The sequence below is a fragment of the Xiphophorus maculatus genome, chromosome 19 (genome assembly GCF_002775205.1).
Source record: "Xiphophorus maculatus strain JP 163 A chromosome 19, X_maculatus-5.0-male, whole genome shotgun sequence".
Classification (NCBI taxonomy): domain Eukaryota; kingdom Metazoa; phylum Chordata; class Actinopteri; order Cyprinodontiformes; family Poeciliidae; genus Xiphophorus; species Xiphophorus maculatus.
The window spans coordinates 15403949-15426486 of NC_036461.1; the positions used below are offsets into that span (position 1 = coordinate 15403949).

Consider the following 22538-nt stretch of genomic DNA (forward strand, 5'->3'; position numbering starts at 1 on the left):
ATTAAAAGAAGCCTTGGCTTTTTCTTTCTCCCCCCCCAAAGAACGGTTATCGAAGACTAACCACAAATTATTCTGCAGTTCATCAGGGTGTGTGTGTGGTGAAAAAATTCTCCGGGTTGCCACAAATGGCTGCCGATGAGTTGTTGCTAGGCAACAGAAACACAGATGGAAATGGAGGAGAAATGGGCAGCAGAAAACCGTGGGAGTAAGAGGATAGATTTGACAATTATAGAATCAGAGATCCAGCATCATAACCTACAGAACTGACAGAAACGACATTATTTCAAGTGTGATTCTCATCAGTAGTAGATCTGGACTCTGCAAGAAGATATTGGATGTTTGTATGATTGGGAATCGGACAGGATAAGTGTAGGAGGTGTTGAATGCATTTCTCACAGTAGCTGGAGTTATGTAACTGTCTGAAGAGTATTTTTACACAATACTGCTCTGTACTGGCATTCCAGTTCAGAGTTTCCAATGTACCGCATTATATTCTTCTACGGAGACAGTTCAACTTTACATTTTTCTACTGACAGAAGACAAAACTGGGTCAGGTTTTCTGGATGCAGTCAAAAGAAAATGCACCTTCTTTCAATTCTAGGATTCTGCCATCAGAACAAAATCAGGATGAAGCTGTTCTTTATGAGGCTCTGACGTTTAATCCTACCCTCAAGTTTCAGAAAGCACATATTTCACATTAACTAAAAATGAAACCAAAGGGGAAAGTTGAGGTCTGGACCTTACAGCTCTTTTGATTTTGTGCCTTTTCAGGCATTCTGTTGTAGATTTGCTGCTGTTCGGGACCATTGCTCTGTTGATGACTCAGTTTGGGCCAAGCTTCAGAATAATCGAACAGATGGGCTCATTGACTCCGAGAGATCCACTTCCTGTGCCTGAATAACAAGCCCGGGTCATGACCTCTTCACCTTCACAGTTGGATTGAGACTTGTGTGATGATTTGTTTGATCCAAAATCTGTACTTTTGTTTCCCTTTGTTCAAATTACATAGTCCCAGAGGTTATTCAGATGCAACATTGTTACTCTGAGTTGTACTGCCGTCGTTTTATTCCCCTCTGTGGGGTTACTGTGGCTCAGTGGAAAAAACAGTGATCTTGTCAAAAGGTTGTGGGTTTGATTCCACTTTCTCTTAGCTCCCACTTGTCTACTTATCTACAAACTGGTTTATGAAGATGTGACTCTAGTCTTTAGTCAGTATGGTTAAAAAAAGCTAAATGTAATTCCAATCTGTTTACTATTAACCTTCAAAAAATCATTAATTTCTTATTTTCATAAGAGGTGACCAAAGCATCGCGACATCTCAATTCTTCGTTTTGGTAGATTTAAAAAAAAAAAAAAAACTTTGTAGGTTTGCTGCTGGGTGTGAGATCACCATCTTGTTGATGAACCAGTTTAGGCCAAGCCCAGATCATCACCTCTCCACCACCATGCTTCACGGTTGTAACGAGGTGTCCTGTTGAGACTGTAGCATCTAAGAGTGGAGCTCTATTTACATCTCAGAGTCTGACCTTGAGGTGAATTTAACATCCAATCTTTGTGCATCATTTTTCTGTAGAATGATGGATTTTAAATAGTTTAGAGATATGCTCATAACCACACCTGGATTATGTATTTCCCCTTGGTGTTGTGCAATGCACTCCTGCCTTTTTATCGAGGCAGTTATACTCTAGTTAACAGAGTGCATTTAATGAGCAGTGCCAGGCTGCTACTTTAACTCTTAGGTCAAAATGAAAAAAGGGCTTAAATCTCCTTATTAAATGATATTTTTTATGGTCTATGAGTTTCCAGTTTTACTGGGCCACATCGATGACCTTCCTGAGAGATTAACTGCTGGTGACATGTGAGACTCGGGTGGAGACCTGGGGGCAGCATGGGGCTGTGGCTTCCTGACACTCCAGGACAAAACCTGTCAGCGCTGTGATCCTCTGGGACAAAGCAGGACACACCTGAGAGAGTAACGGACACCACTGGCCCCGGGGTCATGCCCAAACAGAACACCACACACAGCTTTGCAGAGGCGTTTGTTTACCGAGGATCTTTATTATTGTTGTTATTCTAATTTCAGTCATCGATTTACAGCAAAAACGACTCACTGACTGATCACACCGAACCCGTTCCTCTTCTCACTTTTCCCCACAGCATCGCTCTGTATAATCATAATTTACTCTCTAAAATAATAAAACACAAGGGTTCATCAAATATACAGCGATAACTCTTTGCATTTATAATAATAATAATAATAATAATAATAAAAAAATTTAAATTAAAATAACCTGGTTGTGACAGGATGCAAAGACACAAACAAGGTGGACGGATTTATACAGAAAACCTGATTTTGGAGAAGTACTTTGTAACAGATTCCTGCAAAACATTTGTTTGTCAGTAACAGTGTTTCTATTGTGCATATGAGGATATAATGTAAACTAAATAAAGCATGCTTTGTTGTGATAAAACTGCTACAAAACCCTAAAACATCCGGTCATCTGTGTAAATCCATTAAGGTTTTTGGCATTTATTGACTGATTGAGCTTATGATCATGTCTCCAGTGGATTATCCAGCCGTACAGTAACAGAAATCCTCTCTGGCTTAACAGCAACAGGTGAATTTTGTTGTTTTAGCGAGATGTTTGGCTCTTAACGCAAACGTAAATAAAACAATTTTCCTGGCAGTAATCGGATTTTGAACAAACTTGTGTGTTTCTTTGGACTAAATCAAATGTAAACAAAATCTTGGGCTTCTGAATGCAAACATCATCGTATTTACAACAACAACAACAAAGACGCATGGGCAAGACGCAGGAAATGGGTTGGCACGCATACACAGAGGTGCACGCACAGACTGAAACAAATGCTTCAGAACCAACACGCACACGCCCACACACACACGGTCAGCAGAGGAAAATACTGTTATTTGCATTATGTACAAGGTGTGAGAAATGGCTGCACAGCTGTTTGCATGCAGTCGTGTGTGTATGGAGCAGGTTTGTGACTGCGTTGCGTCTCATAGTGCTCGGGGAATGATGGTGAACGGCAGGATGGGGCTGCTGGCCTCCAGCTCCAAGGCAGTGAGGAAACACTCGGTGGCGGCAGCGGCGTTCCCCTGAGCCTGCAGCACCTCGCCCAGGCTGTTCCACACGTCATGAGAAGTGCTGATGAAGCAAGAGGCAAATTATTTTCACTGATTAAATGTAAATGAGAAAAAAGAAAATTTGCTAAAACAAGCTTATTGTCGCCTTCCTAAAATAATGGTCTGAGTCATTTGTTTGCCAAAAAACATTTTAGGCAACAAAGAAAAAAAAAAAAAAAAAAAAGGGACTTAGGCCATTATTTCAGGAAGGTGGTGATCTGAAAGTCGTATCTTTAAGAAATATATATAAAAAAAGAGAAAAGTAAACACAATTAAAAGAAAAGATACAGGGAGAAAGTACATCTAAAGAGATGTGATAAAAAAAACATACCTGTTGACCTGCACAGCATCCCTTAGGACTTTCTCAGACAGACTGTAGCGCTGCAGCTGGTGCAGAATCAGACCCTGAGGAGACCCATAAACATCACCACTGAATCATTATTTATAATAACCGATAAAAGTCTTTTGTAGTTTCAGTGATTTTGATCAAGACAGCCATGAAAGCACTTTTACATATAAACAGGACACAATGAAAATGTTTACCAGGATCCAAAATCCTCTAAATTAAATGTCCAGTATGCAAAACAAAAATGAAAACATAATTCTAGCTTCCCTAAGACTCAGCAGGGACAGTAGTAAGCAGGTTCTAATAATCAAATGTATTTGATTAATTAATTACTCGTCACACATCTATAAATGTAGGAGCTTTCTCAGTTTGCTGCTTTGGAGTGTACCGGTGTGTGCGTGTGTGCCAAGGCAATGAAAAGGTGGAAATACATGAGCAATAATGTTAAATAAGCAACTGTAGTCATGCCCATGAATCTGGCAATGGCTATGAAGTTATTTCAAAACTACATGGAGTCCTTTTTCTTTTTACAGAGGAACAGATAAAGTGTAAAATATTTAGGGTGTCAAACAATTGCACCAGCAGAAGTAAGTTTAGGTTCAGACATACAAAAGCCGTTTCAGACTTTGCATGCCTTATTCTAAATGTTCACGTTCATAACAGCTCTGTTAGTAATAGATGGAAAAAGTATACATTATTTTGAGAGGGTGCCAAGAAAATGCCTTTTCCTCTCTAAAATATAAAAATATATTAAAATATATATATATATATATTTTTTTTTTTTTAATATATATTACTAGCATTTGTAATGTTGACTTCTGGAATGATGTCCATTTGGACAACTGAGATCAAAGTTGCCATGTTTGGAGGAAACCAAATTCCTCAACCCAACCGAGAAGCAAGGTGGTGGAGGGACAACGATCTGGGCTTGTACTGGAACTAAAGAGCTACAACGGACCAAAGTCAGACCACAACCACATTTGGCTACTGGGGCCTTATTAGAGCGGTGCAGAAACCAGGGTTTACACATTTCAATGGGCCAAAGCGTGCTGCTAAATGTGGTTCTAAAAGCAGCTGGATGGTTTTTCACTCATAGCTTTTCCAATTCGGTATCATCTTGTTTGACAAAATCTTTTGTTAAACAAAAGAGTGGAACTTGTACTTCTGAGATTAAACTTGATTAATGTAAGGAACCCAGGAAAGACCAGACCATTTATTATTATGGTGTAATATATGAAAGCCTTAAAGCAAAAGAGGTGGTTCACACTTTTAACCACAGTGCCAGGCCCACACAGGTGTTAAAAAAATCCCCACATACATGAAAAAAAAAAGTTTTTCTTATCAATTTGAAATTGTACTTTTTACCTGCAGTACTTTTACAACTGCATTTATATTTTTGTTTACCACTTTTGAGTTATAAATGTTAACATAACCAAATTATACTGCATGTGTTTTTGAGTAAATGGTTGTACAGAGTTTATTCCTGATTTGTGTTCAAAAACATGTTGGTAATTATTTCTCGTCCTCTTAGAAGATCCAAAAGTAAAAAATAAAAAAAACTTTTTCTGCCAGGCTTTTATTTTTGTTTCTATCACAAAGAACCACTGCCAGTTCAAGGAGATTTTGTAATAAGAAGCATTTTCTACATATCTGAATCATTTCGACACATTTAGAAAGTTTGAGCTTCTTCAGCAGCTGTGAAGAGGCGAGGGACAGGAAGTCTGATCAAGTCGAAGGCAATTTCTCCAGGAATTTGTCCTGCTTAGTTTAGACTTGTTTAGCAATCATGCAAACACAAGACCTCTGTTGGAAACATTTAAGCTGAGCGTTGCATGCATCAAGAAGAAGTAAACAGCCACGGGTCTCTAATTTAAGACACTAACTCAGCACTGATGTAGGCTGATTTGCTCAGGGCAGTAAACGGACTGTGAATATGTGTTGCTTCAATGAGGAAAAGAAAAAACCAGAAAAAGAAAAGGACAAGATCACCTTAAAAAAATATGAAAGTGACTTATTTGGAGTAAAATCTAAAGAACTGAAGTCTGCTTCAAGACTTTTGCACAGTGTTGTAGAAACACAGCAGGGGGTGTTGGTATCTTACCAGTCTCTGCATGGTTTTGACATGAGTCGGGTTGATGGACAGGGCTTCTTCGTACCATCGTTTGGCTTCATCCACGTTGCCCTTCAGCTCGGCTATCTGGCCCCTCATGTACATCATGTTGTGGGAGGTGGGGGACAGGTTTGCGGCCTCCTGGGTGCACGCCGTGGCCTCTGCAGGTTTCGACATGCCGATGTACACCTCAGCTGTGGGAGTAAACAGACACCCAGAGAGGGGAAAGGTTGCAGACTGCCAGAAAGCGGCACTTATTGGAGTAAAGCCGTGCCAAAATGGAGTTATATCGCACATAAAAAAACAACAGGATCTATGAAACTTTGGTCTCAAAGCGACGCAGACAGAGGGGCGTGCGATCTGAAGCCTTCATTACTTCGATGATGAAGACTGAGCGATATTGGCAGAGCAGGAGGGAGGAAATGAACAGTGCCTCTATCTGCCCTCTAATTGGCTGATTACATTAGTTGTGTCGCCAAGCTGGAAATGACCGGCCGACGAGAGGAAGCAGCCGGGCAGATAAACAGCAACACAAACCGCCTCTGTCAGTGTGCGTGTGTTTACGGGAGCCGTCTGCTTCTGTTTACATTCTGCTCTGCAAATGTCTGCAGCCGGTGCAGAGAGAAGAATCAGGGCTCCGGCGCACAGAGAGGGAGATCTGATATCCAATCACTGTGCTCTCAGAAAGAGCTGACGGCAGCACGCTCGCCACGTCTGCCGGAGTAAGTAGGAAGAAGTTAGCTCAATATGCAGATGAGTCTCTTTTCAGCTGCTTGTAACCAGGATGTTACCGTCTAGGTCATGATCTGTGCTTTTTTAAAAATTTTATCTGTATTGATTCCCAAGTAAGTACATTTTACAAATCATAATGCCAATTGCATACTTAAGAAGAAAGGATAAATAAACCTGTGAATTATGACAAATAAAACAACATTACAACTCTATTTCCAAAATAAAATAGTAAGAAATACAATTAAAAATACACAAACTGAAAACATAAAATAAAATAATGATAAAGTGCAAGTATTATAAGAGTAGACGATCAGGGTTGTTTTATCAAGCTTTGTCTCTGAAAAGAAAATTGGATCTGAGTTTCAAATAGCTTAACTAATAACTTTGTCACCATAAACTAAAATGTTATATCCATCCAGTCATCTACGGTTGGGCTGTCCTGTGATAAGCATTAAATATTTGTTTCTTTTGGAAGTTTATTGAGGCATTTTACCACAAAGGAATGTTCCAGATCCCAATCTGCATTCAATGACAACTATGGGTTGAGAAAACCTCTTCAAGGAAATGTCGCTTTCAATAAGAGTTCACGTAAAATCAATGTGTGGAAGCAGACCTGCATGAAGCCAGATCTGAGCCAGGGTCAACCAGGGGTGCGGGGGTCCGTGTTTGGGAGCGCTGCTCTGCAGGGAAGAGGCCACCTCCGACAGAGCCTGCTCCACCCGGCTGGCTGCTATGGACGTAGCGTGCACCGAGCCTGCAGGGTGGAAAATCCATCGCTTTGTTAAAACACACAAAAAGCTGCCAAAACCTACCGACTGACAGCTGAGAAGCAGTTAAGCAGAAAATGACGTTTAGTTACGCGGCCAAGAGCAGAACTCACTGACCACACCTTCAGGAACGCAATGAGGAGCTGAAGTGTGCGTTCTGTTGCAGTGGAGAAGCTCACACCGATATGCAGTACACACCATGCCACACTGTTATGGTGCTGCATAAATGAGTTAAAAAAATAAACATCATGCACAAACTACAACACACTGCTGCTTAGCAGCTAAAAACATCCAGGCTCTTTACAATATACGTTGATGTCAGTCTACACTGTAGTCTATTTTTTAATTTTCTGATTTTAGTCAGAACACCCACTCATACGTGAAAGATGGCAGAGCTAGAGATAAAAGCGTTTATTTTAAGCTTTAAAAAAGGAAAAGAGAACTGCTGATAAGTGGATTTTGGGGAAATGACAAAAGGAAGTTTCAGTTGTTCGACACAAACACAAGCTGGGAATCCTGTTTGCAGAGGCCGTTATGGAAGCAGTCACTTACAGTGCTCTGCAGCACATTATGCCACATTAGTTCTGTGTTCATTTAGCACAGAACTAAATGAACTTCACTGGGATTTTAAGTGATAGACCAACACAATGTAGAGCATAAATGTGAATGAGTTTGTTTCTTCACAAACAACAGAACAGTTTTAGCTGCTTTTACTTCCTTCCCTGGGATTCATCAGAGAAAGTAATTGAACAAACAGAATCATAAAGACAAAGAAATCAAAAGAAAATTGGTGAGAAGTAAAACCTCATGGAGCTTTTATTTATTTATTTAAGAGAACAGACCTACCAAGACACAGTAACTAAACTAAGCTGACAAGTCTGCATTAACCTGAGAAGCAGCCAAGAGGCCCAAGGTTACTCTGGAGGAGCTGCAGAGAATCGGTTGGTAGGACAACCATCAGTCATGCTCTCCACAAATATGGGCTCAGTAGAAGAAAAATTAAAGCCATTGTTGAAAAAATAAATGAATAAAAATGTACGGAAAACAAACGTGGAGAAGATTTGGTCAAATGAGACCAAATTAACTTTTTGGTCTACCAGCAAAACTACATCTGTATTAGAAAACCAACACCTCACATCTCTCTCAGCACATACTGTAGTAAGACATAGTGGTGGCAGCGTCATGCTGCTGGGATATACCCTTCATCAGGGACAGGGGAACTGATCAGAGCTAAATACATTTAGGTCAGAAAACTAGGTGGAGCCTTTAGAAGACTTATAACTTTAAAATGTTCAAGTGATGCAAGTTAGCACCCAGAAACCTTTTTCAGCATCATTTTCCTTGTCTTGGTGTTTCACAGCTTTTGCTAATGTATGTTTATATTAGCCGACAGTTTCAGTCCGTTTGTGCATGATCTGAGCCTGGAGGCAGCTCTGTGGTTTCCAGTCATTCAGGTGAGAAGCAAATTTTATTTATTCAAATGACATTTAGTTGAAGCTGTTCTATTAAACAGGATGGACGTCAGACACACAGATCCTCTAAATCACGTCTTTGTTTCTCGTTTGTTCTTGTGAGGTTTGTCTTTAGTTTATTTGTGGCACATCAGGTAGGACAATTCACATGCTCTTTTGTGAGAAAGCTTCTTGGAGACGAGTATTGTTAAAACATATGGACGAGTATTGTCCATATGTTTATATTATAGCCGAATGTGACAAATGATTTAGTTCAGGAACAGGAAGTAGTCTCGTCTTCTCCTTCCTGAAGTCAATAATGATTTGTTGTTCTTTCCTGTCCTTAAAGAGGAAACAAATGCTGGAAAAGTCTAGTTTCTGCTCCAACATTATCACAATAAACTACTTTAAAACCCACTTATTTCTTAAGTATTCCCAACATGATGGACAGCTGAAGGCCCCCTAAACACAACTATGCTTCCATAAATAATGATAGACTAGTACTTCCTAGGAATTTGTAGGGTTATGCGAGCGTCAAATATGTGACATATTTAAACCCTTCGTTTTCTAATCAGGTCACACAGACGGCTGTCTTCCATCGTAGAGTGAAAGATGTGGTTTTTGTTGCCGTCAGTGTGAGCAGCGCTTAGACTTTGAGGTCAAATAAGTAAGAAGTTCAAATTTCTCCATCATGCACCAAGACTGGCTTTTTGCTCAAGTAAGAAAGCTAGATGCTTCATTTTCTGATTGAAGATGACTGTATTCCCCCTCTGTGGGACAATAAAAGCTATTTTTTTCCTATTATTTTATACTATATGCCTTCTTGTAACCATTATGAATTTCAGGTTAAAGTTAATATGGTTATGACGGTGATTTTCATTTTTAAGGCATTTTGAGGGATTTTTCAGTACTTTGTATGAAAATATCTCCAGCTCCCTTTTTTTTTTTAAATTTTTAAAAGGTTGTCACAATAGCATCCTACACATCACTTCCTGTGTCTGTCACTTCCTAATTGGAGTAACATCCTGGATGACAGACACCTCTAAAGTCAGGAACTAATCATCAAGATGTGGCATTTCCATGAGGAAACAGCCTGATCAGATGAACCCAGCGAGGCCGTTTGAAAGTCCCAGAGATCCGGTGAGCAACAGCCTGATGTTTTTAGCCGGACACCAGGGAGACAAATTCACCTTTACTCAGAATAAATAAATAGAAAAAAAAACGTCTCCATTTTGATTAGAAATAGATAGAAAACAGATTAAGCAAACATCTTTTCACACAAGTTTTTCACAAAAATCTGATGAAGTATCAGAGACTAAACCGTAAAACATTAGGACTATTGACCATTTTATCATTCACAGTGGAAAAAGGTTGTTTTTTTAAAATGTGTTTGGTTAATTTTTTGCTACATATCTTAGTTTGATGAACAATAGACGTAGACTTAGATTTGAATCTCACGTCGACTTTATACATTTTTAATGATGTCTCTGATTGCACATAAATCACAGCACTGGGAAATAAATCAAACTCCCATCTTTTTTTTTTTACATTGATAGAGCTCATTCTCTAGGAAACTAAAGAATTCATGTCAGATTGATAAATATATCAGACTGATTGGTTTATTAAATAATCATAATAATCTAATTTAATCCAGTACTATTATCTTCTACAACCTGAATGAGAAGATGAAAGTTTTGTGAACATTCCTCCTTGAATAAATGACTCTGAACCTTACCGGGACAAAAGTAGGTAGGCAGGAAAAAAAATATAAAGATGGGTGAAATAAAAGAGATACGGTGAAGGTTAGATGGCTACTTACAAACAGAAAACATGGAGGGAAAACCAAGAGTGTTAGCGTCCTGAGGGCCGCCTTGGAAAAACAAAAACGGAAGGATGGGGAAAAAAAACAACCATTTGTTAATGATTGAAAAGAGGAAAAAACAGAAGAAATAAAGAGCATAAGGTTTTCATTCTTCACAGGATGCTTAAGAACCACATGACAACACACACAAAGTCACGTTATTAATCCTGTTTGGTCAAATTAACACTTTCCAAGTAGCCATAAATTTGAATTAATTTACTGCCAAACCTTTTTATTTTGGTTCATTCCTCGTGAATGCTTCATGGGGGGTTTTTTGGGGGAGGGGGGTTTCTGGCTTCCCAACTAAACTAAAACACAAACTCACACACACACACACACACACAAAGATGATAACATTAACAGACAAGAAGACAAGATGAGTTTGGAGGGGAGTGAGGCAAGGAACAAAGTGGCGTCTGAAACAACAGAAATATAAAAAGGAAAAGAAGATGCAGAGCAGTAAACACAGCAGGGGGGAAAAAAAAAACATTTCCTTCAATACATCCATAAGAGGTATTGGAAATACTTACGTGCCCTGCAACTTTAATTTCTAAAGTTTTGAGTCTTTATCTTTTTATCCATCTAATTTTACTTGGATGGAGAAAGAATCTAGATCTTTGAGTAAAATATGCCAGTTTACTTTATTCTGGTGATCTATAGACAATACAGACCAGAGGTCCTCAAATCCAGGTCAGTGTCCTGCCACTTTTAGAATCCTCTCTGCTTCACCACCCCTGAGTTAAGTAATGATTCAGGTGATGATTCAATGATTCAATATCAGGGCTCTGGAGAATTTGACTGGAAACTAAGGAAGTAATTATGCCATTTGATTCACGTGTGATGGACCACCTAAAAGTTGCGGGTCACCAGATTTGAGGACCCATCATATAGACGCTCTTGCTTACAGTCCAGAAAGTTATTTGCTATCTGTGAAATGTTTCCATCCACAAATGGATATGAATGTTATTGGTCTTGGGGCCTTTAAGGATTAATTTGAATGGTTCCTCTTGATTGATCATACAAAGAAGGCTTTTTTTTTAATCTTACATGAAATATATTTTTTGTACTGTTTTTACTGAATTGATGGTGGTGTTCTTTCTACAAATGGCCTTTTTAAACGTCTGTATGCTCCTGTTAACGATTAATCAGTTACTAAATTGGTTGACAATTATTTCAATAATCGATTAATCACAATTAATCATTACAGCCCTAGCTAACATTAACATATATTTTATTTTGGATAATAATCTACAGCTTCAGACATGGACAAAATATCAACAGGGAGATTTTTTTTTTTTCAGTTCTGTTCAGTTTACCACAAAAATGTCCTCTTGAGTTTCAGGTACTTAATATTTTAAGATTTTAAAACTTTTAAAACTTAATAACATTTCTGTGATGTTACTAAGTGTTTATTTGTATCTGATGCAGGTAACTCAGATCTGATGAGTTAGGTAAAAATTTAATGCCAGATTAAACACTTGGCTGAGTGTTCTCCTCAGCTAATATTCCTAATCATAATCATGATTATGATTAGTGGTTCAACAGCATGCTATTGTCTTTCCTTAACAAATAGTTACAAGTTAACACTCCAACTCTACAGCAGTTCTACAGCCAAACTGTGTCTTTTCAGGTCACTCTGCACACCATGCTACAGACAGGGTGTACATGAAGGCTCACTACAGTTGGAAAGCTGCTGCAGAACAACGTGGTTGCAAAACGAGTGAGTCCTGGTCTTGGTGGGTGGAGGAGGAAGAGGACGGGGACGGGAAAGGGGAGGAGACGGGAGAGGAGAGAGGCCGGATGGGTTTCTGGTTGGAGTGAGAATGGGAGGAGGCTGAAAAATGTAGAGCGGCGATGAAGGGGAAGGCAGCGGAGAGGAGAGGGAGGAGAGGGTGGACGGGGAGGTGGGAGAGACTGGTTCAGAACCAGAGAGGGAGGAGGAAGAACCTGAGACTAAAACAGAGGAAATAAAACAGAAAAAGAATCATTAACAAAGCAATGAAGAAATAGAAAAGAGCAGATAGGTGGTAGGTTTTCATACCCCTTAAAACACATTATAAAAACAAACTTCAGCGCATTTTATTGTGACTTGATAGACCAACAAAAATAGTGCATAACTGAGAAGAGAAAAGAAAGAAGTACAATGTTTTAAAATATTTTACAAGTAATCCGAAAAGTGCAGCATGCATTTGTAAAAATCTGTCTTTACCTTTATACCCCAAAATAAACTCCAGTGCAACCTATTGTTGTTATCAGATGTCACCTAATAAGTAAATAGAATCCATGTGTGTGTAATTTCATCTTAGTATAAATGTCACCGTCCTGCAACAGCCTCAACAACTTGTTGGGGAACTTTAGTGAATAAACAGCATCATGAAGACTGGGACATTCCTGGCCGGTCAGGGAGGAGGTTAGAAAACAATATCCAAAGCTTTCAAAGCTCAGTTCTGCCCATCTCATCATCTACAAATTTGACATTTAATAGCAAAGAAAATACAACAATCAGTTCTGTTAGCAGTTTTCTACAAGCCATGCAGGGATACAACAGATATGGAGAAGAAGGCACTCTGGTCAGATGAGTTCAAAATGTAACTTTTTGGCCTGCATGCAAAGCGCTGCCAGTACCAGAAAACTAACACTGCATCATGCTGAATAAATCATCCCCACAGTGAAACATTGTTGTGGCAGCATCATGCTGTGGCAATGCTATTCTTTAGCAGGGACAGGTGATGCAGTTGAAGTTGATAGAAGGATGGAAAAAAGCTAAATACAGGAAAATGCTGTAAAAAAAGAAAAGCAGTTGAATGCTACAAAAGACTCAATATCTGAAAGGAGCTTCAGGACAACAACCATAAACATCCAACCAGAGCTACAATGGGATGGTTTTAGATTGACACATGTTCATGTGGTGGAATATCCTAGTCAAAGTCCAGACTAATCAACTGAGAATTAGTGGAAAGATTTTAAAATCCCTTTTTACAAAAGGTTTCCATCCAAACTGACTGGGCTGTAAAAGACTCCCAGCTGTAGTGAAACTGACAGCCGGTTTTAACAGAGTATTGACTCAGAGGGATGAGCATATATGTATGGCACACTTTTCAGATTTTATTTATGAAAACATTTTAAAGTAAAGTATACTTCTCCTCATACTTCACAGTTCTGCACTACTTTGTGTCAGTCCATCAGATAAAATCCAAATAATAATAATTAAAAAAAGCAGGAGCATTTTTCAAGGCACTGTGATAGAGTAGCTGAAAGATCCAGGAGCCCTTTGTGTTTGTCAGCAGGTGTGTGTGTGTCTGTGCCCACCAGCGTCAGGGTCACTGAAGTCAGGCAGCGTCATGGCGTTGAGCTGTCGTCTGTCTGGTATGGCCCTGTCCAACAGGCTGCTGCCACGCCCTGAATCACTGCCAACCACAAAACCCATCAGTCGAGACAAACAGGCATTCGGCTTCTTTAGTAATCATACTTTTGTTGCACTGGTGTGTGTACCTGGGGTTGGTGAGGTTGTAAAAGCTCTTCCAGATCTGGAGCATGTGTTTACAGGTGAGCAGAGCTTCCTCCGGTCCTCTGCACATGGCCTCCAGCTTCACCTTCGTATACAGCAGACTACACAGCACAAACACCATCAGCTCAGGGTCTGCCACTCTGTTAGACAGACAGTAAATGCTGTTTGGGAATGTTTCGCTCACTTGAAGTTCTCAGGATACTCGGACAGGGCCATCTCTATGATGTTGAGAGCGTCATGGTAATGTTTCTGGGCAGAAAGAAGCAGGGCCAGCAGGTGGAGGGAGTGGACGTCATCTCCTTGTAGCTGCAGCGCCTGTCGAACATACCCTAATGCCTCGGGGATCTACACACACAGGACACACACACACACACTAGAGGTCTTCACTAGAGTTAACATAAAACACAACCCTGTGGAACTGAAAGGGAAGTAAACCTTTTTCTTGTGTTTTGAATGCTTCAATTTTTGATTTTTAATTTGTTGGCGTTACCTGTCTGGAAACGGCAAGCTGCAGTGCCAAATAAAAAGCTGCCAGATGGTCAGTGGGAGACATGCTCTGAGCTCTGCAGATGAAAAACAAAAACATTTTGTGCTCAGACATGTTCAATCAAAAATTACATCAGTAATTTAAATATTTTAGAGAGAAATCTGCCTATTTTAATAGTAGAGGACAGTTCAAAATTTAGACTTAATTCTAAAGTATTTAGCTAAAGTATTTTTAAGAAACGCATTGAAACCTCTGAAAGGCCGACAAAGCTTTCCTCTGGTAGTCCTCCTGTGTGCTTCGCAGCGATGCTGAAGAGACGCAAACACACAAAATAAAAGCTTCAGATATGACAACCACAATTACACACGCATAAGAGACAAGCACATACACCTATACAAACACCTTTTTTTCTGCCTGACTTATCAATCTGTTACAATCTCTTAAGTGTTCAGACATTCATTTCTGCACAGCTCTCTGAAGATCCCAAAGTCCTTATAACCCCTAACAGATATACAAGTACAAAAACAGTTGCTTTTCTATGGTCATTGCAAACTCCTAAAACCTGTTAATATAGAGCGGATCCCACAGATGACCATCAATTATTGAAGTCCATTTGATTACTTCAGTCTTGATTCCTAAATGGAGCTGCATGGGCGTTCTAAGTTTTTTTTTTTTTGAATTTACATAGATTTCAGATTCAGGTTTCACCTTTGTTTAATAAATAACCACTAAGCAAATGTTACTGCTTAGTGTCACATTTTCATCTTGAAAGTTAGGCTTTCAAGAGCAAAGCAGGAAGTCAAAATTTGAAAATGAGTGAATTTGCGTTAATATTTACGATAGCAACATCTCAGCTTCCTGAAGCGAATGAATAATGAGAGTGGAATATGTCGTGTGGCTTCATTCAGCTGAGATCAGATTTAAATTAGTAAGCAGACTTGCCATCAGTGGCTTTGAGGCTGTAAACCAGGCCGGCAGCCAAGTGACCTTTGGCTTTGAACTCTGCTGCCTTCTCTCCCATGTCAATCACCATCTTTGCAAACTTCTCCCCTTCGTCCAACTGAAATATCAGCGAATCAAGATGTAAGACAAAACTACAAGAAAGAAACACGGTAAAAGTAAAGCTTTACTTTCACTTCTGGAAAGAGCTGTGCGCTTCTTACCCAGTGCAAAGGACCAATGCACAGTTTAACGGCCAGCAGTGGGATGGTGGGGTCATCAGGCTTCAGACGGATGCACTCCTTCAGAACCTTGACAGCACGAGCGGATTTGCCGGCAGCCATTAGTGACAAGGCGAGCTGGTACCACAAATGGAACTCCTCAAAAGCGAACTTCATGGCTCTCTCCAAGCACTGGGGACGGCAACACGGTCCGTTTTCTCAGAATTTGTTGGTCTACTTGGAAACATTAATTTCAGGAGTGCAGGTCAGTGTGGGTGTGTGGTTTTATTTTACCTCCGACAGCATCTCATACTGCCCCCTCCTGCCCAGCGCTATGGTCAGCAGATCGTACACCACGGAGGCAGACTGTAGGCTGATGATCCGATCGTTGTTGTGCTCAGGAATCCTGCTCAGGACAGCGTCCCGGTTGGCCTGACACAAAAACAGATAAAGCTAAACAAGTCAAATCTGCACAGCATAACAATGTTTTAAAAGTGTGACTCTATAAAGCATCTCACCATCGACTCACTGATCAGCAGCAGCAGCAGAGCTTCCTCTGTGTTCTCCTGAGGACAAAACAAACTGAAATGCAGCAAGAGAGAGATGAAGATGGGCGGAGATGAGAAGAACAGAGAGACTGTTTTGAATTCCTACCAACAAATGTTATAAAAATGTCATACTTCTCTCCGGAGTACACTCGTGGGGGTCGGCTCAGGGTGTAGTTCCTGCGGTAGGTATGCCCTTGCTGCGTGGGATTATCCAGGGGTGACACTGTCGGAGGATCTTCCAGAGGAGACCAGTAGCTCTGTTCACACATTCCTCGGAGCAGGATCTCTGCGAGCTGTCGGGCTATCGTCTGCACAAACGATGAAATTACAGGCCAAGTAGGGCAGCAAAACAGCATGAGTGCAATGATTTGTGTGATGTTCAACTTAAATGGCACATAGAATAAATCAGCAAAATCCTGCAACAAGGTTTTAATATTTAAATAACCATGTCGCAGTAAGCAATTAATGATGACGAAAAATTAAAATTAGCTTTTAAAATTACATTCTGAGAATTGATGTTTTTTTGAAACCGAGGCCATTTTATTTACTCCTGTGTTTTATTTTTCTGTTTAATTTATTCTTTTTGATGGTGATTTATTTTGGATACTTAAAATGTCTTCCAATTAAGGTGTGGAGAACAAAATGAAAGTTTATTACTCTTTGAGAACTTGTATTATGCCATTGTCAGTGTATTACTAGAAAAAGGTTTCAAAACAACATTACTATTGTTATTGTGAGAGGCCTACATTTAAGTAGTAATTATCCTTCTCAAATCCGAAAGGCTGTCAAACACAAACTCATCCAACTACATGCAAATTATTTAGGATTTTTAGAATTAGCAGCTGAGAAAAAGAAAATCTGACAGACAGACAGACAGACAGACAGACAGACAGACATTCTCCCCAATGAATTCTCACCATGCGAAGGTTCTGGGTGGTTCTGGTTTCAACAGCCCGAAGAATTTCCCGAAATCTGCCCACACCCCGAGTCAGGTTTCTACACGAAAAAAAAAAAAAAAACGACAGAAGAGATTCTGTGACTTTTCCGGGTGCACATGCCTCTGTGTTGTTAACAAGATTTGGCATGTCATGTTTTGCAAATTTTAAAAGAAGAAAATATTTCCATTTTACAGCTAAAATCATATTATCAACTGACTTGAGAATTTAATAGTGATCTTTTAAGATTCCTTTCACTGACTGATGGACAGACAGACCATTATTTTAGGGGTGGATTGATAAATAAATGGACAGATGGACCAAAGGAGATGGAACAAAAACAAACCTATAAATAAAAACCTCATGCCACTCTCTACTTTCTTTGAGCAGGAAACTTCACGAGTTGTTGCCAGACTAAATGTAATCCAACCTTTCTGATCCTAAAATCGCATAAGGTGTCAGAAAACCTCAAAGCTGTAAAGTCCTATTCACACTGTACAGCATATATCAACCTGTTAACAACTTTGTCAGATCACAACTGCAAAAAAGAAAACTGAGTGCGATTTCTGCCAAGTGACTGGTCTTCAACATCAATGTAAAAACTTTTCTAACTGTCAGCAGCATGTTTTTATTCTTATTTTTTTCCAGAACCCAAAGTAAACTTGCATTAATATCTATTCTTCCCTTTTCTCCATCCATGTATCCTACCCGTTCTTGAAGTGAATGACGTGGGCCCTCTGCAGGCCTGTCTCCAGAAAGTAGCCCAGTTCCAGATCCTGAGCCGTTGGTCCTGGCTTTGGGCTGCGGTTCTGAATACCTGCTGATAATGCCTACAGAAACAGAAACACAACAGAACAGCAAAAGTAAGGGAACTATTAAGACAAAATTACAGAAACTTATGCTTGATTTTTGTCCAAATCAATAGAAACTAACAGAGAGGACCTTTATATAGTTTCATATATCTGTTGGTTTCCTACTGTTCAGGCTTTCTGTATATAAAGATGGCTCTGTTTGTCAGCTGGCCATCATGAGCAGAAGCACATTTATCAAACTTACTCACTGCCAGTGTAATAATCATCACACTCCCACAAGGATGGCACAACATTTCCTGGCACTAGAAGTAGCTGGTGAGTGTTCTAGTTTCTCCCCCTCAAACACAAACCTTCTCCGCTTCCTGCAGGTACAGCAAAGCAATGTCTCCGGACTTTTCATAGCAGGTGATGATTTCCTGCTCCCGTGCTACTGGGCTCCGATTGGTCGACGGAGAGCCGGAGTTCAACAAAGAGGGAGAGGAATCCGGGACCTTCTCTAGACACAAGCCTGGGAGAGGTCAGCGAAACGGAAAAGGAAACAAAATGTGACAGAAGTTTCAGTAAGCTTAACTGCATCATGTCTCAAAATATAATTTTAATATCTTAACATATCAGATTAATTCAGTTGAGTTAGAGAAATACAGTGTTGCCCCCGTGTGGAGATGAAAAGCATTGCTACAGAGATTAGTGGAGATTGGATTTGAGGTGTGGAAGTGGATGTTAAGAAGGTCATGAGGTACAAATGATTCCCATGTGTGTCTGTGTTTACCTTTGGTGGCATAGGCCTCTGCTATCATAGACAGTCTGTACACAGGAGCTCCAACCAGCTGCAGGTCGTCCAGGTTCACCCGGCTGTAGTGACCTGGAAAAGCAGAACTTCTCTGTTCAGTTCCTGGACTGTGGATGTCTATTAGAACAAGAATCAGCTCTTCAAAGAGGCCAAACATCTGTATTAGTCTTCTTGGTCAACACACTGGGTTCGTACATAATCTGGAAAAAGGTATTTTAGGTATCTTCAGATCTGGAGGAGTAGGAGTGAGTGTCAGACTATAGAATAATATTCATATTTTCTCACTTTATTCCCTATTCTCTTGTCTAAAACTTGTACTCATTTCTCCTTTTGTTTCTCCATTCTTTTTTCAACCCATCCCCATACAGACAGACATTATTTATAAATAAATAAACTGGCCTATATTCATAGAGCATTTTGATATAGAACGTGGAAAATGTGTAGCATCCCTGAACAGTTTTCAGCTGCTCTGAAAGGTTTGTTATATATAAAAATATAAGAAACGGCATCCAGCAAAGTCCTGAAACAGAACCTCACAGATTCACTGGCTAAATCCTTAGAAACAAATGAATCAAGTGACAAATTTTTAAGTTCAGCAGTACGGAACTCCCTAGGGGACATGGGGAATTTTTTTTTTACTTTACTTCGCAAAACGTTTGCGCTACCTCGCAATAGGTTTTACGTTCTCTTGCAATAATGTTCTGATCAGTTCATGCGGTATAATTGAATACTGTAAGCCTTTCTTACGGGGGTCATCGTACTTTCTCCTATTATATAAGGCTTTCGTGAGGTTTTTCCATGTATGCTAATATCCCGTTGCAAAATATCTGAAGTTTTATATCTTTTTCTTTATGATAGAAAGGCAACACAAACCTATGATATATATAGAAACTTTCCGTAAGTAGGAAAGAAAAAAAAAATACATCCAAACTACTTGGACTATTTCTGAATTATTACTGCGGGATAATAAGTCATCTGACAGTTTTGACTGCGTCTCTTTAGTGTTGGTCTGAATGGTTTAAAGGACCGTTTTCATCTCAACCTCATACAGACAGACATAAACATGCAGTGAATAAATCCATTTTCAATCAGGTTTTTGCACCAGAGTAAAGAAGAAACACTGAGGCTCTATAAATATGCATGCATTTGAAATTTAAAATTCACATTTGTGACTGTATGCAAAATACACCAGGAAAATATTGCAGTAAGCATATTGCGAGGGAATGCAAAAGTATTGCGAGGTAATGCAAAAGAAAAAATCTTCTCCATGTCCCCTATATGGCTCCGTACACCAGCATTAAAAGTAAGAAAGCATCAAACAAAAAACGACAATGATTACCTAAAGCTTCACTGTGTTCTCCTTCAATATAACAGAGTTTGGCCATCAGTAGGCTGGCTTCCTGGAGGTAATCGGCCTGAAGAAAAGTTAGATGGAAAGAGTTCAATTTGTACAAGTAGTCATCCAGTCAGAGATGCATCAGGTGCTCTTTTCAGAGTTTACCTTGAGGTTTCCTCGGTCCAGAGCAGCTATAAGGTGCTTCCTGACCTCCACCAGTTTGGCCCGTGTGCCTCGGGGGCTCGAACCCTGTTTGATGGGATTTTCTTTCAAGTACGTCTGGAGCTTGGATTCTCCCAACAGCAACTCACCTAAATCATCTACACACAGAAAGGCAAAGCACTTTAAGAACGACAGCAACTAGCGAAGAATTCAAAAAATGTACATGTTGTTACTTCACAGGAGAAAAAAACAGTAGTGTAAGCACCTAATACAATACCAGAAAAAAAGGCATAAATGGGACAATTTTATCCAAAATTATAATTTTTTAAATGAATATGTCCTGTCAGTGGTCTCCATTTATAAGGATAGAAAATATTCTGAGCTTTAACAAGTAACACAGAAACAACACAAATACCAGGAAGAATTAGGTACCAAGAAAAGCTGAAGCAGTCCCTAATCCAAGTACAGATCCTAGTCACAAACCAGTGCTCAAAGCTCCAGTGGATCAAGTTTATTTCCATAACATGAGCAATAGTCAATAAATAAATAAATCAGCAAGTCTAGTCTCCGCCATAACACAGACTAAACGTCTGTCAAGAGCTTGGTTTTAGTCGGCAACATAATGGCATATTTTATAGAAGAATGTGTAAATATCCAAAGTAGCACTTTGCAGGTCTTTGTTTTACACACAAGTTATACTGGAACATTATGACTCTATTGGCCTCCTTACTTTAGCAGATCCTGTTTTAAATGCTACCCTTTCATTTGTGGAAGTCCATATCAGATCTGACGTTTCAGGTGCTGAAAAACATGAACTATTTCACAGTAAAGTGACACAGAGGGATGGAGATCTGTTAGCGGAGACTGACTGATGCTTTCCTGTTAATGGAGTTCTCCTTCATCTTTTTGCAGGATTAAGCTTTTTGTTAGAGCAGATTGTAAAAGTTCACAGCTGTTGCCAGAATTTTCCATCCCCTCCTCATGAGCACGAATGCACGAAATTCAAATTAAAAATTAAAAATACTTAATTGATCCAAAAGGGAAATTAAATGTTGTTGTGACTCATTTAATTAAAGAGTTTACTGTTGATTTATTCTATTCACACAAGGTCCAGTCCACCTAAAACATTCAGATTGACCCAACAGCTTGGATTTCGTCATCTCTAAATAAGAATATATTTATTTACAGTATATTTATTATATATTTACATGTATTTAAGTGGCTCCAAAGTACCTTCCCAACTTGTGCAAATCTGTCATTTTCTTCTTTAAGTCGTTAAGGAGCTCATTGGGCTTTCCTGTAGTCCTGTGCATGCTGAACAGATTGTTTGTAAACAACACTATCAGTATCGCAATATTAACATTACGATACGTCACCATAACGCTTCCTTTTAAGAGTTAGCAGGCGGAGGTCAGCGAAAGAAAATCAAATTTGTGTTTCGGCAAACGATGTCGCTGCATAGAACAAAGCTCAAGACGTAGAGTTAATTAACGCATTTTTCTGAATAGTTCGGCTCTAATTAACCCCAACAAAAGGTGATAAGTAAAACTAAAAACAAACACAACGTGCTGAAATCTGCTAGCATCCAGAATCAATCAATGTAGTGACGGATGTGGCGCAAGAGAGAAAACATTATTTGTCTTATCTCACTTTAGCTTTCTTGACTAAATTATTTGTCAGACAGGATGAGCATGTCACACAACCAGCAAAAAAGCTAAAGAGGAACATGTTTGATTGGACAGTGGTGACCCAGAGCAGGTCATATCCTAAAATTCAAGGTGTGGTAGTGTAAATCAACCTAAAGTGGACACATAATTTCTGATTTATTATCTTTAGCTTTTATTTTTCATTTTATGGCCTCTGAACAAAACGAAGTGCAAAAACATCCTGTGTTATGAGATGTTGCTGCCAGGAAGTAGGAAAGACCCAGGCCAGGGAAGAGAGGCCTGATGAATAAATGCTACCGCTGCGGGACGAGCTTCCTACCGTTGGATATAAGTTTCGCCGGCAGCTGCCGAACCAGCTCGGGTATCTTGTCCCACTGGCTCTCCGAGCGGCAGCGCTCTATCTCGGTCTCCAGTCGTGATCCAGACTTCCTCGCCGTCATGTTTCGTGACTGAGGGGGAGACTGGACTCGGTCACAACAGGCTCCCTCTCTCTCCCTCCAGCTGGAACAACCGTCAAGCTCACACCTAAGTACAACATGCAGGCTTCCGGTGAAGGAAAATAAAGAGGTAAAACAGTGACACCTAGCGGTCAAGAGGGTGTAATTCTACAATTTTAACCGGAAGCTGACTGCAGACTCATTTATCAACCGAATAAATCCATTGATTAAAAGTGACATGTCACATGGTGACATTTGTATGGAAGCCCGTTTCCGCCACTCTG

At 39.7% G+C, this 22538-nt stretch overlaps 1 protein-coding gene across 3 annotated transcripts; it reads right to left on the reverse strand.

Moving 5' to 3' along the window:
* Window positions 1–2026: 2026 nt before the first annotated feature.
* On the reverse strand, window positions 2027–22330 carry ttc7b (tetratricopeptide repeat domain 7B). Of its 3 annotated transcripts, XM_023352689.1 has the most exons (23): window positions 22137–22330; window positions 20154–20308; window positions 19992–20067; window positions 18632–18724; window positions 18213–18370; window positions 17759–17880; window positions 17033–17111; window positions 16248–16423; window positions 16086–16149; window positions 15862–15999; window positions 15571–15759; window positions 15350–15467; window positions 14658–14715; window positions 14411–14483; window positions 14105–14265; window positions 13905–14021; window positions 13722–13819; window positions 12090–12365; window positions 10371–10421; window positions 6947–7087; window positions 5593–5795; window positions 3477–3550; window positions 2027–3167 (listed from the first exon to the last, which is right to left on the reverse strand). In XM_023352689.1, exons 1-23 carry the CDS (start codon window positions 22255–22257, stop codon window positions 3020–3022), a joined length of 2889 nt encoding a protein of 962 aa, XP_023208457.1. In that variant the 5' UTR covers window positions 22258–22330; the 3' UTR covers window positions 2027–3019. The 3 variants fall into 3 exon arrangements, with proteins under 3 accessions (XP_023208457.1, XP_023208458.1, XP_005798364.1); XM_023352690.1 differs by lacking the exon at window positions 12090–12365; XM_005798307.2 differs by lacking the exons at window positions 10371–10421; window positions 12090–12365.
* Between the last annotated feature and the right edge of the window lie 208 nt (window positions 22331–22538).